Raw genomic sequence first — 13,875 nt, 5'->3', positions numbered from 1 at the left:
AACTATTTATATACAATTTGTAGATTAGTTAACTAACTATCAAACTAATTGTCATTATTACTTAACTACACTATTAGTTAACTAATTAATACACGTCAGTCTGCTAACTAATAGTCAGTTATAGCCAGCTCAGCTTGCACTATATTCAATAGGATCGATATGTAATTTCACACTGATTTTATTTCACGATCTCATATCATGAGATGAAATCTTAAATTCTCCAAAAATATGATTTGAAAATTTCAAATCTTAATATGAAATTTTAAATCTTAAATTCTCCAAAAATATGATTTGAAAATTTCAAATCTTAATATGAAATTTTTCAAAGATAAAATTTGACCCACAAATTTATGTTTTATATAAATAATTTACATTTAATTTATATATATCTACTAGCCATAAGTTAACATAATAGAATTTGAAGCCAAAAGTGAACAGAGAGTAGTTTTGTATCGATTCAACATTGTTAGGAGGCATTTTATGCCTTTCTTTGAAAATATTATTGAATGACAATATTATAAAGTAGGGCTATTTTATGCAGAGTAATTCAAGTTGAAAGGAAATCATATTCAAAATTTGAGAGGAGATTTTGAGTTGGTAGTGATTAAAAAAAACCCTTAGCTATTGAAGTTTCTCCTATAAAATTCATTGTATTGCGAATGTAAATCTTTACGAATGAATAGTATATCAAAAGACTTGAAACGTCTAGATGAACTTATATCTCAAAATTTAAAACTAGAGGAGATTTAAGTTGGTTAAAATTGTAAAAAAAAATAAAATTAGTCTAATATATTCTTAAACATCACATATACACATTATAGTTATCTATCTATACATTACATATACAAGTGATCGTTTTTGTTAACAAGTTGTGGAACAAGTTATTCCAGGATTAATTATCTTGAAATAACTTATTCCGTCACTATGATATATATGACAGGATAAATTATTCCAAATATGATAATTAGTACTATTTATTCTTATTCCTCACGGCCAATCGTCCCCAAAAGTGTCAATGACCCCAAGATGATAACGGTGATTGCTTGATTGGTGGCCCATTATTAGATGGGCTTTTACAATTCTTTTTCTCATAGGTGGGCTTAAAATTCATTAGGTAAATTATAGTCCATTGTTATCTTCTTGACTCACAAAAAAAGACAAAAGAAAAGACACGTCATATATCCTTGTAACACAATGTAACAAACATTCTCAACCGTTTGATTATTTTCCTATCTTTCAATCTTAAGCCACTCATCTACTATGAATATACTTTTTTTTTTGCCCCAAAATATTCTTTGTTCTTTAATTCCAAGTTGTGAGTACTTGTTAGCAATTTTTCAACTGTGCTTTTGAAGCTGACACTCTTTTCTTTCTTGTAGGGACATCTCTAGAACACACACACACACTCTCTCTCTATCCATGGCTACTCAAAGCTTCAACCAGTTCCCTTCATACCCTGAGGTAAATACTAAATTTCAAGATTTCAAATTTCCCTTTTTTTAAAGCATCTAATTGTTAACATTTTGAGCTCAAAATCATCTTTTAAGGTTCTTTATGCTATAAAGATTTAATCTTTTTACTCATATATCAGTGTTTTTACCTTAATTCTAGATGAAAGATGTAATCTTTGAAGATACATGCAAGAACCCTTTTTTCTTTAACCTCATTGTAACATAAACACAAAAAAGATTCTAACTTTTTGCCCTTTTTTCCCTGGGATTTGTGGTTGTAAAGTTTGAGGTTTTGTAACTGTTAGAACCCCAAATGAAGTTTTGTTTTTTTCCCCCTTCCAAATTCCCTAGTTGTATTTGTTGAAAAAGAGAACAAATGATATCAAGAATGCATTTTTTTGTTTGTTTGTTTGTTAATAGATCTGTGCATATGTTTGTTTCTTGATAAAACTGAAGGTTTTTTGTTAACAGATGATTTATGAAGCTCTTGATGAACTAAATCAAGAAGGGGGTGCAAACAAGTCATCAATAAGCAAGTACATTGAAACAAAGTATGGAGATCTGAATGAAGATCTTTCAAAGATGCTACCTTTACATTTGGACAACATGAAGCAAAATGGAGATCTGATTTTCCTCAAGAACAATTACATCAAACCTGGTCCAGATGTTCCAGCAAAGAGGGGTCGTGGTAGGCCACCAAAACCCAAAGCTCCATTGCCTCCTGGTGCTGTTGAATCTGTTGAACCTGCATCACCAAGGCCAAGAGGGCGCCCAAGAAAAGACCCTAATGCACCACCTAGTTCCAAGAAGCCAAAGCCAGAATCTGTTGCTGGAGGTCCCAATTCAACAAATCTTGGTTCTACTACTGGAAGGCCTAGGGGTAGGCCTAGGAAAGTTAGGCCACAGCCTGCTCATGATGATGATGATGATGATATTGAGGAATGCTGAAAACTTTTAAGACTTGTTATTGGACTCTTGCTGATGGTGATGACTCTAATGACTTAGTTGTCTTAATATCCTCTTTTTTTTTAGGTGTTAGTAGTATTATCTTATGTAATAGTTTCAGTTTGAGTTGCCCTAGTGTGACTAGGGGGTCATGGTTTCAAAGTTAAGACTGCGTAGAATAGACTAATTGTCGTTATGCGACTAGGGTCATGGTTTACAGTGTGCAATAGACTAATTGTGGTCCGGTTCTTTTCTGAACCCCGCACATAGTGTTAGCTTAGTGCACTGGTCTTTTTTATTAGTATGTTTAATGCCCCTATTAGTTATACAGGTTGTTAGGGGTTTGTGTACTTGTGTGTTTTAACACTTTGTTTCAAGATTCACTGTGTAGTCTGTGTAATTGTTGCACTTTTCATTATGTTGATGAATCTTTTTGTTACTCTTGTCTCTTTACCATTGACCTACTAATATGAACTTCAATGTTAACAATTGAAACTGTTTTATGGAGTAGGTTCTTGATGGTGACTACTAAAGTAATGAAACTCAAGTTGAAAGAAAAAAAAGGAAAAAGAATAGATTCTTGGTTTAAGTGGATAATGAAATGTAAGACATTGTAGTGGATAACATGTTTTTGTTGGGACAAAAAACATAATGTGTACGAACTAGATTGTCTGTGTTTGAAGACATTATCTCTTATCCATTAGAAAAAATGTTTTATAATCATGTTTTTGTCATAAAGAAAAAAAGGTCCCACTTGGGGTTGGAATCTTGATGTTTTATGACAAGTCCTCTGATGCCTCTTGGTGGGAGTAGCAGAGTGTTGGAATCTTCTTATGTGTCTGGAGTGAGTAAAAGGGTCTAATTGTTGTTAGTGGAATGAAGAATACATTGTTTAGAAAGTGGTTGTTAGGTGTGCGAATAAAGTATAATTAAATGTTAATACGAAAAATAAACTATATATAGTGTAGTTTTTATAGGAAATATCAAGCTTAAACTAAAATGGATAATGTTACATCACTAAAAGTTAGACTAGCCACAACCATCATCCTTAACTATAGGTACAATCGCTGTTAATCACCATACTTGACGGGGGTGGATCCACGTTGGTTTCAGGGTGAATCCCCTCGGCAAAAAGTTACGGTATATATAAGGTAATCTTTTGTACATATGTGGATATATAAAATTTGAAACTCTAAATGACAAACTGAAACAGATAGCCTAGTGATAGTTCCTTTGAAAATTAACCTTCGTATCAAGGGTTCAAATCCATGCGGGAGGAATATGAAAGAAGGCTTTTAAGAATGAAAAAAATATTATCTTCAGGATAGAGAGCCCCCGCCTGCCTTATCTGCTATGAATGAATGAGCTCTCTATTTATTATCAAGCTTGCTCTTCAAGCGGGCCTATCGCTCTCATATATGAAAAGGTTCTTCCGTGATTACTCTCAATAAGACATCCATTCCCCTTTCAATTGAAAAGAGAACTAGACTTTTCTCTTAATCATCGAAATCCGCCATTCAATTGCAGTGCGGTGTTCGTGTTTTATTTTTTTTCAGTTCCAATTTTACACTTTTTTTTAGTTTTTTATTTTATAAAGCATGCTAAAAGCGTGATTTTAAACCCCAAAAAAATTCAACGATCCGCCACTAAAGTTATATATAATTACTTCCTTGAAATTTTGTTCTGTCGGCTTATATACACGTTTATACTTTTATTTTTCGAATCCCCTGGACGAAAATCCTGGGTCGACTGTTATCATCACTAATCATCACTATCACAAGAGTCACCACCACAACTCAATCACCATTATTAACTATTATGGTCATCAACATTAGCTAGCACTATCAACCGCCATCGCCACCGCCATTACTACTACAAGTCATCCTCAATTAGTTTTTGTGATATAAATAAAGACAAATTTTACAAAATACGAACAAAGTCCTTTGATATTAATAAACAAAAAAGAAGCTTACATATAAGTAAAGTACTATTTATGACCCTAAAGCAAACAATAGCACACTAATACATGCATAATTCTATCCGACCCTATAAAGTTTACAAAAGAACTCAAAAACTCCAAACTCAGCTTTCTTAAATTTTCAAAGAAGCGCCATATTTACTTATGCTATATTTGAATCCACCAATGGTAGAAATGGTCTTAAATTGGCTAATGGCCTACCTTATCAAGTATAGTTTTTAAAGACAGTAGCAACAGTAGACATTGAATACAAATATCAAATTCAATAAATATAGATAAGGGTTACTGTAAAGTTAGAAAATTGGCACATGTTAAGCACCAGGACCACCCCCATAGTTTTTCATTCTTTGAAATATCTTTTCAACAGAAAGATGCTGGACAACATGATGGTCCATCATTAAAGCCTCATCTTAGTACATTTTCTTTAGAATCTTTGCCATAGTTGTCATAGTTTTTTTTTTTTTTACTCTAGGGACCACAAAGCATATGCCTCATTGTTTCACCATTGCCATTTACTTGTTCAAAAAGTAAGTATCGATATGCACTCCTTCATTCTTAATCAGAAGTCCAGAATTTAAGTCTCCTTGGGTATGGAATCATCTTATGTGAATCGAATTTACTCGGACTCCAATGTGGATACCAGATACTGAATGAGAAACCAAAACATACTTGTTACTTTATCTGGAAATCATTAATTCAAGAAGAAAGAATAACATGGTTCAGGGGGAAATTAAACTAGTACTTGTAAATTTCTTGAATAAACCCGTACCTAAAAAGAGAGCACCGTCTACTCACACTGGCAATGAGTAGTAACAATAGGTAGTGGCGGAAGTAGGAATTAGGTTAGCTTGAAAATAGACTCGTAATTAGAAATCATAATCTTCCACATCAACTATCTTTAGAATGTCTTGTATCTTCCTCTCTTCAACGCTTTGAAACGAACAAGAAAGTTTCAGCTAGCTATTCAATTCAAATGAATTCCCTCACTCTCTTTCTTTCTACCATATGCCAAAAAAAGAGAAAAAGAAAGCCCAACATCTCAAAAAAGGATGATACATATTGTTAGTGACCTCCTAGTAAGCATTATTTGGCAGTCTTCTACAAAAATCCTTCTTTTTTTGGCATAATACATGATAGACACTTTAACTTGACCTCAACCGACAACTAAACACCCCAACTTTCATTTGACCATCTAGACACTTCAACTTTACCTCGGTGCGTCTCACGAACACCTTAACTTTGAAAATGTATATCAAGACACCTTTAAAGGGGTGCATTCTAGATGTGCATTCTCAAAGCAGGGGTTTTCACGTGGCCAACTTAATGAAGTTAAAGTATTTACTTGCACCAAGTTTAAGGGTCTGTATTATGCCTTTTTTTTTTCCTTTTATTACTTCTAACTAGTCACGATTTTACAGCTACTTACTTGAAAATACACTTGTAAAAGAGGGGATGTGCCTGAGCTTTTACCCCAAGGACTGAACTTGGCTAACAAAGTTTTAAAAGCTAAAAAGCCAACTGCAAAAACAAATACAAAGAGGCTATAAAGCTGAAAATTTAAGGTGGCAGGCTTCAAATCTGTCCAAGTAGAGCTCCAAAGTATGAGTACAATATATACAGAGCTCTTCTTGGTTGTGACTAAGAGACGCCAACTTGTCAACAACTCGATTGGCTTCTCTGTAGCAATGTTAATGTCATAACCCTCATTCGATTGCTAAAACAGATTAACATACAATCAAATATTTGTCAAACGTATGAAGCATAACATGGCTAGATATTGTTTGAAGACAGGACACAAAATGCATTTCTAATTTGAGTATCTTAACTGCAAACATACCTGAATCGTGGAGCGAGAGCTCTTCCACATGCAGGATTCCTGGAAAATTATGGCCGACTTTCATCTTTGTTTAACCAGTTGGTCTCGGTCATTTTATTCAAACAAGTATAGAGCCAAAATGAATAGTTTTGTGTCTATCGCCAGTTCTTCCTCCTGAATCAAAGATCTATCATTGAGATGGACAGGGTGACAGCGAGTTGGCATTGACAGTAAATTGATTCCATTGAAATATGGCTTTGAGTAACCTGGGGAGCTTTGTAGTTGACCTCTGATGGTGGCCTATTTTCACGTCTAAATTGGGAGCCCAAAAAGGAGTTTTTATAATATAAAGCACTAAACTTTCTTCATCACTAGTCTGGTATTCTAATAGGAAAACATGCGTATTAACGAGAAATATTACTACTGTTTCAACATATTTGGCTGGAAACCTGAACCACTACACAGCGTACTTAGGCAAGGAATAGGAACAGTGAATTCAAATATATGGACAAGGACCAATATTGTATCTTCTAGAGAAATAGCACATTTCCATGGCATCGAAGAGGCTAACTTGTTTAAACTTAGCCATCCATCATAATTGGAAGATCAAGAATTACTCATCCCAGCAAACACACAGTCAACAATGTGACAGGGAAAAATTACAATGTTAAGGGACAACAAATTGAGAGGATAGAGCATCAGAAAACCAAATGAACATGATTCTACAGGGAATTATAGCACAAAAATATTTGCAACCGTACTTTTGATGAGGCTGCAAATTGTACATCAATGGTGGCGCTCGTGTACAAAAAAAAGAATTTTTACAGGGCTACAAGGATACAAAAGAATTATAAGTTGTTGGAACATGACTAATGCTTTTATCAATCATACACAAAAGAGAGAAAAGCACCTTGGAACAGAGTTGCTACTCGGGACCAGTTGATTCTCTCTTTAATTGTAATTTCCCAGATTCGTCTCTATTGAGAAGTGTTTCAACTACTTCGTGCAAGCTAGTTCTTGCATCACTTCCCTGGGCTTTGCTTGTGGATGCATCTTCGTCGTGTTTTTGAGATGCCTCAAAAGTTATATCCTCTATGGGTTCTTCTTCCTCTTTTTGTGTTGAGGATTCCTCTTCCCCTACGCCCACAGCGTGTGGTATATTTAAACTGACGGCTCTTTCGATTGCATCCTTGTGCTCTTTTTCTAATGTCTTCAGTCTTTCAAATTTCTGCACTTTAGGGGGAGAAGTGGTGGTCTCCGCACTAGCCTCCTTAAGTCTCTGCATGGACGTTTTCCTCAACAAGATCAGTCTTTCAACACAAGAGGATTCATTTACTCTACCCCAACCGATTCGGGATTGAGGCACAGTTGATGTAACCACAAAAGAAAATGATAATGACTTGCACACATGCAGATATATGCTGGTTCTGCTGCTATGCTCTTCGGGGATCTTAAAATTGAATATTTTAATGGAAAACAGACATTCTAGTACCACTATATGCAGCATGTAATCCAGATGGTGAGTAATAGCGTATTTCTAGAGTTAAACATTGAAAGGCAATGGTTACACTATGTTTTTAGGGAGAGAGAAAAGCTGGAAGCTTTTTATAGGTCGCAGAAGTTACACTTTGATGCAAAAAGCTACACCTTCTTACAAAGGAAATCCTTGGAGTAGTTACTAGTTCCCAAAGACACATATATTTAGTTTCTTTTTTTATGAAGACAATCACCCTCTCACTAATGACAAAATGACTAGGTTCATGCTTTTGTCGTTGAAATTTTAGTGCGATAAAGTCAAGTCATTTACTCCTTATATATTCCATCCTAAAATGTAATCATAGATGACCAACTACAGCTTTCTTTCCAAAGTACAAGGAATATTGATGCTACTTACTGCAAATGCCTTTTCAGATTCTTTTTCTATCCAAATGATCCCATGATCGGATAGAGAGTTGCATGACAACACAATATGTTCAAATCTTCCGTCAACGGGGATTGCAGTTCTAACATCTGGGGGGTACCTCCCACATCTGGCAAGCACAAAATTACACATCAGGAGTACTCAAGCATCACCGTTGTCAAAATATCATAACAAAAATGAAGCATGGAATGAGAGCTAAAATCACATCCAAGAAGTCGGTGAATTAAAAAGTTCTACTTGTTAGGTAAAAATGTTTTCTATTTACTGATAATTGAAATCCGAAACAGTGGGAAAACCCCATGGTCTAATTTGAATATACTCTGCCATAGCAGCATCTGTACAACAATTGTACATGCCCAAGCATGTTCAGATATTGTGCTGACAGTTATGTGAAGAGAATATGCAATAGTATCAGAACACATGATGAATACACAGCATACAAGCAGGAAAATTTGTTAGGTAGCTAGATCCTGGACAAGAGATAACTGAACCAAGAATCTATTCTTACTGCTTAAGGTTCTTATTTCCCCCACTTGAAACCAACTCATGTCGCACTTTAGGGAGAAGAACGGGAAAGAATAATCAAATTTATTATGTTTAAATTAAAGGAAACTAAAGCAATGAGACTTAATGCTGCAAGCTGATTGGTGACAATGAAAAGGAATTGAAACAATTACTACAAACTGCTTTTATGCGCAAAGATGCACCATCTCTATTATACTTTACTTTCTTTATCTTCAAACAAAATGTAGGAATGCAGCACTTCCAATGTTTCGTAGTGGTATTCGTAGTGGGCTTCATCTTTTTATGTGAGATTGATCCTATTCTGCAATCTTCTGCTTAATATGCTATAGGATATGCAGATGATGATGCATTTCATATGGTAGTTCTCTATTACATCTCCAATAGTTCAGGGACCTAAGCATATCCTAATCCAAGCATCTAACTAGACGAGGGCAAAGAATAATGGCGAGTTGATAGTTGAGTGAACACCGCTTAAGAGCACATGACCAACTCATGATCGAGTATAAGAAGTTACATAAATAGAACACACTAAAACCGCTTCCAGAAGAAATTCCATTTTGGAGATCATAGCCACCAGATGTTTGAAATGACTCATACTAGTCGATAGTGGCAAGGATCAGACCCCACCCCAACACCAATTCAATAGACTTGTGACCCACGCTATGAAACTTAAATACGGAATCAAGATAACAGGATATTTAAAAAGAAAGAAACATCATCAGGTAACTGAGGGAACCTATAATTTATAAAGAAGACAAAGTTAAAGCACACAATGACTACAAGCAAAGTTACGCGGTTCTGTGAAACTATCCGACAAAGATTCTTTTTATTATATATAATCATTAGTTTGCATTACTTTGACTATTTGACAGTACAAGCCATACTAGTATCACTCATTTGAATGTGGTTTACCTGCAAAATCTTCTTTCTACAATGTGATACATTCGGCCAGGTGCATAAAGTCTTCTTGGATCTCGGAGTTTTCTGCCCTCAGGGATGAAGGTATCTCTCAAGCATATCAAAAATATCAGGCAGGGTAAACTGTTGAAAGCATTAATGCCTGATATAAGAGATAATTATAGCAATCACTCAAAGGCAGAACATAGAGAACTCAAGGGCATTGTTATGCACACACAGAGTGTATAAGGATTGTACTAACCAGAAGATGGATTTAAATATATCTTCAAGTGGTGTGGCTGTTCTTGGCAGGAAATCATCCTGCAGAAGAAAAAATCATTGTACCATTGTTAATTCACATTGGTAACTGAAGAGAAAGCAAAACACACATATAATTATATTCAGTATCCGGGTCCTTTTATGGTTTCAAGGCCAAAATTTTAGTCTTAAGAATTCAAGCAAGATAAATAGCTGCAAACAAGAAACTTCTAAAGTTTGCAAATATGATCACAGAATAATAGTGGAAAAGATTCCCACTTATGTGGACAAATATTTTACTGAGATATCTCAACTAATTTCTCATAAATTGAAAAAAGAAACACCAAAGAAACAAGATATCCCAACAATTGCACTGCCCAACGGTTTTAACTAATCAGTAGCTGCGAGAATGAGTAAGACATTAGCTCATCCGTAATTAACCTATATTCTGCACATAATGTGATAAATTATCATTAGCAACTAAGCTATCAGCTCAGTTGGAATTAACCTATATTCTGAATATGATGTGATGATTTCGTCACTAAAGATCTTTTCGGTCCTTCAAGATATTTTGTATGAAGAAAGCGACAATCAATCCTCTGAGAGTGATACACAAAAATGACCAAGGTGGATCCTATCCTAAAGGAGAAGGATGAGGAGCAGGCGTTAGCTTTAGCAGTGAAGCCAAATGTTAACGAGATAAACAATGAGACAAAGGACAACATGTAAACAATTTAATTTGACTAAACAGAAGCCTGCTGGTAGGAATTTCACAGAATACACTTTTTTCATCTAGGGTGTGGTTCAAAGGGACTACGGCGAAGAACTGCTCTAACGTAGCACTTCGTCAGTAAGAATTATAGAGAGGATAGAATATAAGCCTGATTGTTCTTTTTTAAATAGCATACAGTGGATCAGGAGTCAGCCAGAGAAAACAAAACACAATAGAAGAGTTGTTTCGCTGCATAAGATCCTCTAATCAACTACTACTACCATCAGCAGTTCATGGAGGTAGCGCAAAAGCTAGTGAACTCCCAGTAAAAAAAGAGGAATAAGAAAGGAAAAGAAAGAGGAAATATAGCTAAGGAAATGCAACAACCACCCAAGTCATTGCATTGTAAATTCACCAGAACTGCTCTTCTGTCTGTTTATTTATCATCAAAAAAAAAAAAAAGTAGGTCAGTAAAACCTCGCCAAGGAAAGAAGCCATCTAACTCAGTGCATAGCATACACGTTCTGACCACTCACAATCTCCAATGTTACTTTTTCCTTGCTACTCTTTATTTTTGTCTCTTTGAAAGGTGAAAATTCCAGTTAGTTCCACTACAGTCAACCAAAGGGTGTTTCAATCATCTCATCCCTGATATGATCGTATGAATATACTTTGTTTACAGTTTGCTCCTCAAATGCTAACATACGACACGGATGGTCAAGATTCAATTTGTTGTAAATCAAAGGAAAGATACACTAACCATTAATATTCGTTCTTTAGGTAGCATTTGCTGCCTCCTTATCCTCAACTCAGTACATTATCTTATTCTATCACCCTCCTAGTCCATCTCTCTATCACAGTAAAAGCTACAAACCTAGTCCATCTCTCTATCACAGTAAAAGCTACAAAAGGAGCATGCATTAGAACATCTTCATTAAGTGCAACTTTAGCAGAATCTATTATGGGATACGCTCTTTGGATAGATCACCTTAAGGCTATGAAGGCCATTCAATGAAAAAACAAAAAACTGATTTTGGCTTCGCATAAGCATTCTTACCATGTGTGTATGCCACATACAAAGATAGCGTCTTTCTATTCAAATTACAAATATAATCTAACTTTTTTCTTTAAAATACAAAGTTCATGTTCCATTTGCACCCATTGATTTAATTTCGAATTAGCTTTGACACTCACCTGCAATATGACTGAGTGTATTACATCAGCATACTTAACAGCCAAGTTGAGTGACATACATCTTGCTGGTGCAACTGCATAACACCTAACAAGATTCCTTGGAATCCCGCCTAACCTATCTTTATGATTCACAACAATTATTGTTAGCAACGACGCCACACCAGAACCCAAAGAATGCCCTGCGAAATAGTGGCAGCAAAATCAACCATTTCTTAGTAATCCACCCAATTACTTGAGTTAAAACAAGTTTCGGCTGGTTAAAATGCAACTCAAATCCAAAAATCCAATTGTATTGGGATTGGAAATAGTGTAAATTTACAAGAACTTAATCTAAGGGCCTGTTTTGGACATCAATTTCAAATGTAATTGATTTGAAATCATGCTGATTTGAAGTTGAAATTTCGTTTGGATATGCAAAACTTCTCCAACTGAAGTTGTATTATTTTCTTATTAATATGAAAACCCCATAATGTATGAAAACTATCAAAACTTCTCCAACCCTTATACAATCTTACCAAATAAGCAAATCATAGTTCCCAAATTAAGGGATCGAAATATCCTAAAGCACCGAACTAATAAATCACACATCTCCATATTCCTTCGGTTGGTCACATGCTATTTACAAACTTTCAAATACCCATAATATTACAAAGATTCACTGGTCTAACATATCTATAATAGAAGTAACTAGATATTCATTGATTAGTGGCGGATCTACGATTTTCGGTTCAAAAAACAAAAATATAATGCCTAAGTTTAGAACTTTGAAGTCAAACCTCTTGATGAGATGAGCTTCTTTTTTTTTTTTTTTGCAAAATAAAAAAATCATGGGTCTTTTTTTTAATGGCAAAATATAAACTTATAGATCATTACAAAATTGAAATCACAAATAATAAATTTGTGCGAAGTTGAAATTTTACCAGCAAATATCATTTTGTAGCTCCTTCCATTGTCAATCCAAAGCTTACTCAAAGTTTCAGACTCATTATTTAAAACCCAAATAGCAGATTTCAACAACCCATGATGTACATATCCTCCATCAAACATCTGTTTCCCCAATCTATTATCCAACAGTACTTTGTAATCACTTTCACTCAGTAAATTCAAACCCCTAATAGCAAGCACAATCTCCTTATGCTCATGATCACAGTAGATCAAATACGGCGGTGCCCGGCCGGAGGTTTGTTCATAGGTAACCCGTTTTACAACCCAATCCGGGTTTAACCGATACCCACCCGGCGGTGGGAATTTGGGTTTATGGAGATTTGGTTCATATACAGCTAAAATTGTCCGGCAGAGACGGGGAACTGGCTCGAATTCTTCACAGGTAGCTTCCGGCCACGTAGCACTGTCGTTATTCCCGATGTAAGTGCAGCGTTTCCATGCCCAACGGATACAACCAACTACCAATACACACTCGACTCCGCAAGCAACTGACATTTATTAGTGTTGTTAAAATTCAGCTTCAAATAATATGGTAACAAACGCGACTCAATAAAATTAGTGGCTTAAAATCAAATTCTCCGCCGAAAGAGAAAATTGAGTAGATTCACAATAAAAATGAATCAGAGAGAAATGAAAATTTTGTGATTATTGAGTAAAGCTCTACTTGTTGTTGTGATGAACGAACGAACGAACTGTATTGCTGGTCCCAATTATTACAGTTTGAATTAGCACCCCTCCCGTTTTAAATATTAATATCGTTTTTAGTTACTTTTTTTCGTCCTAATTTATACGTCTTCGTTTAGAAAAATAATCTTTTAATCAAGTTACATTTTATAATTATAATTTAAGATTACTATAGTATTTCTTTTTGTTTTATTAAATTTTAAATCAAGTTAAATTAAATCGTTCTTTTTAAATTAAGAATGTGAAACACTTCCCTTTTTGTTAGTTTTAAAAAAGAATTGAGATATTTTTCTATTTAGTTATAATTTCATTTTAAAGTATTTATTTTGTCCTTAACAAAATAATTGATTCACAGTCAAACAAACATGTACTTATCATTTATTTTACATATAAGTATCAAACAAAAAATTTGCGTTAAATCAAACTATATTATATAAAATAAATATTAAAAAAAGAGTATTTATCATTTTGTGTCAAGTCAAAATATATCATACAGAATAATTATTATTTTTTAAAAAAATATATATTTTATCATTTTATTTAGATCTA

The 13,875-nt window shown here is 34.6% G+C and overlaps 2 protein-coding genes and 1 long non-coding RNA gene across 3 annotated transcripts; 1 reads left to right on the top strand and 2 right to left on the bottom strand.

Moving 5' to 3' along the window:
• The first annotated feature begins 1,186 nt into the window (after nucleotides 1-1,186).
• LOC101260139 (HMG-Y-related protein B) lies at nucleotides 1,187-2,835 on the top strand. The gene is made up of 2 exons (XM_004239983.5): nucleotides 1,187-1,461; nucleotides 1,923-2,835. The coding sequence occupies exons 1-2, from the start codon at nucleotides 1,420-1,422 to the stop codon at nucleotides 2,397-2,399; spliced, it is 519 nt and encodes a 172-aa protein (XP_004240031.1). The 5' UTR covers nucleotides 1,187-1,419; the 3' UTR covers nucleotides 2,400-2,835.
• Nucleotides 2,836-4,314: 1,479 nt separating this feature from the next.
• On the bottom strand, nucleotides 4,315-6,498 carry LOC138348625 (uncharacterized). The gene is made up of 3 exons (XR_011221412.1): nucleotides 6,212-6,498; nucleotides 5,144-5,304; nucleotides 4,315-5,020 (listed from the first exon to the last, which is right to left on the bottom strand). It is a non-coding gene; the product is annotated as an uncharacterized lncRNA (long non-coding RNA).
• Nucleotides 6,499-6,872: 374 nt separating this feature from the next.
• Nucleotides 6,873-13,579, bottom strand: LOC101260437 (uncharacterized). Its single transcript, XM_004239984.5, has 6 exons — nucleotides 12,618-13,579; nucleotides 11,698-11,876; nucleotides 9,796-9,854; nucleotides 9,549-9,677; nucleotides 8,085-8,220; nucleotides 6,873-7,469 (listed from the first exon to the last, which is right to left on the bottom strand). Exons 1-6 carry the CDS (start codon nucleotides 13,135-13,137, stop codon nucleotides 7,116-7,118), a joined length of 1,377 nt encoding a protein of 458 aa, XP_004240032.1. The 5' UTR covers nucleotides 13,138-13,579; the 3' UTR covers nucleotides 6,873-7,115.
• Nucleotides 13,580-13,875: the final 296 nt, after the last annotated feature.

Source organism: Solanum lycopersicum, chromosome 5 (genome assembly GCF_036512215.1).
Source record: "Solanum lycopersicum chromosome 5, SLM_r2.1".
Lineage (NCBI taxonomy): Eukaryota > Viridiplantae > Streptophyta > Magnoliopsida > Solanales > Solanaceae > Solanum > Solanum lycopersicum.
This window is presented reverse-complemented; position numbering and strand designations above follow the sequence as displayed.

What these genes read in the sequence shown, in the direction of transcription:
- LOC101260139 (XM_004239983.5), top strand. Translation starts at nt 1,420, where the DNA reads ATGGCTACTCAAAGCTTCAACCAGTTCCCTTCATACCCTGAG. An exon ending in AGTTCCCTTCATACCCTGAG is followed by an intron (nt 1,462 to 1,922) that starts GTAAATACTAAA and finishes TTTTGTTAACAG; the next exon opens with ATGATTTATGAAGCTCTTGA.
- LOC101260437 (XM_004239984.5), bottom strand. Translation starts at nt 13,137, where the DNA reads ATGTCAGTTGCTTGCGGAGTCGAGTGTGTATTGGTAGTTGGTTGTATC. An exon ending in CTACAAAATGATATTTGCTG is followed by an intron (nt 11,877 to 12,617) that starts GTAAAATTTCAA and finishes ACTATTTCGCAG; the next exon opens with GGCATTCTTTGGGTTCTGGT. An exon ending in ATATTTAAATCCATCTTCTG is followed by an intron (nt 9,678 to 9,795) that starts GTTAGTACAATC and finishes TGCTTTCAACAG; the next exon opens with TTTACCCTGCCTGATATTTT.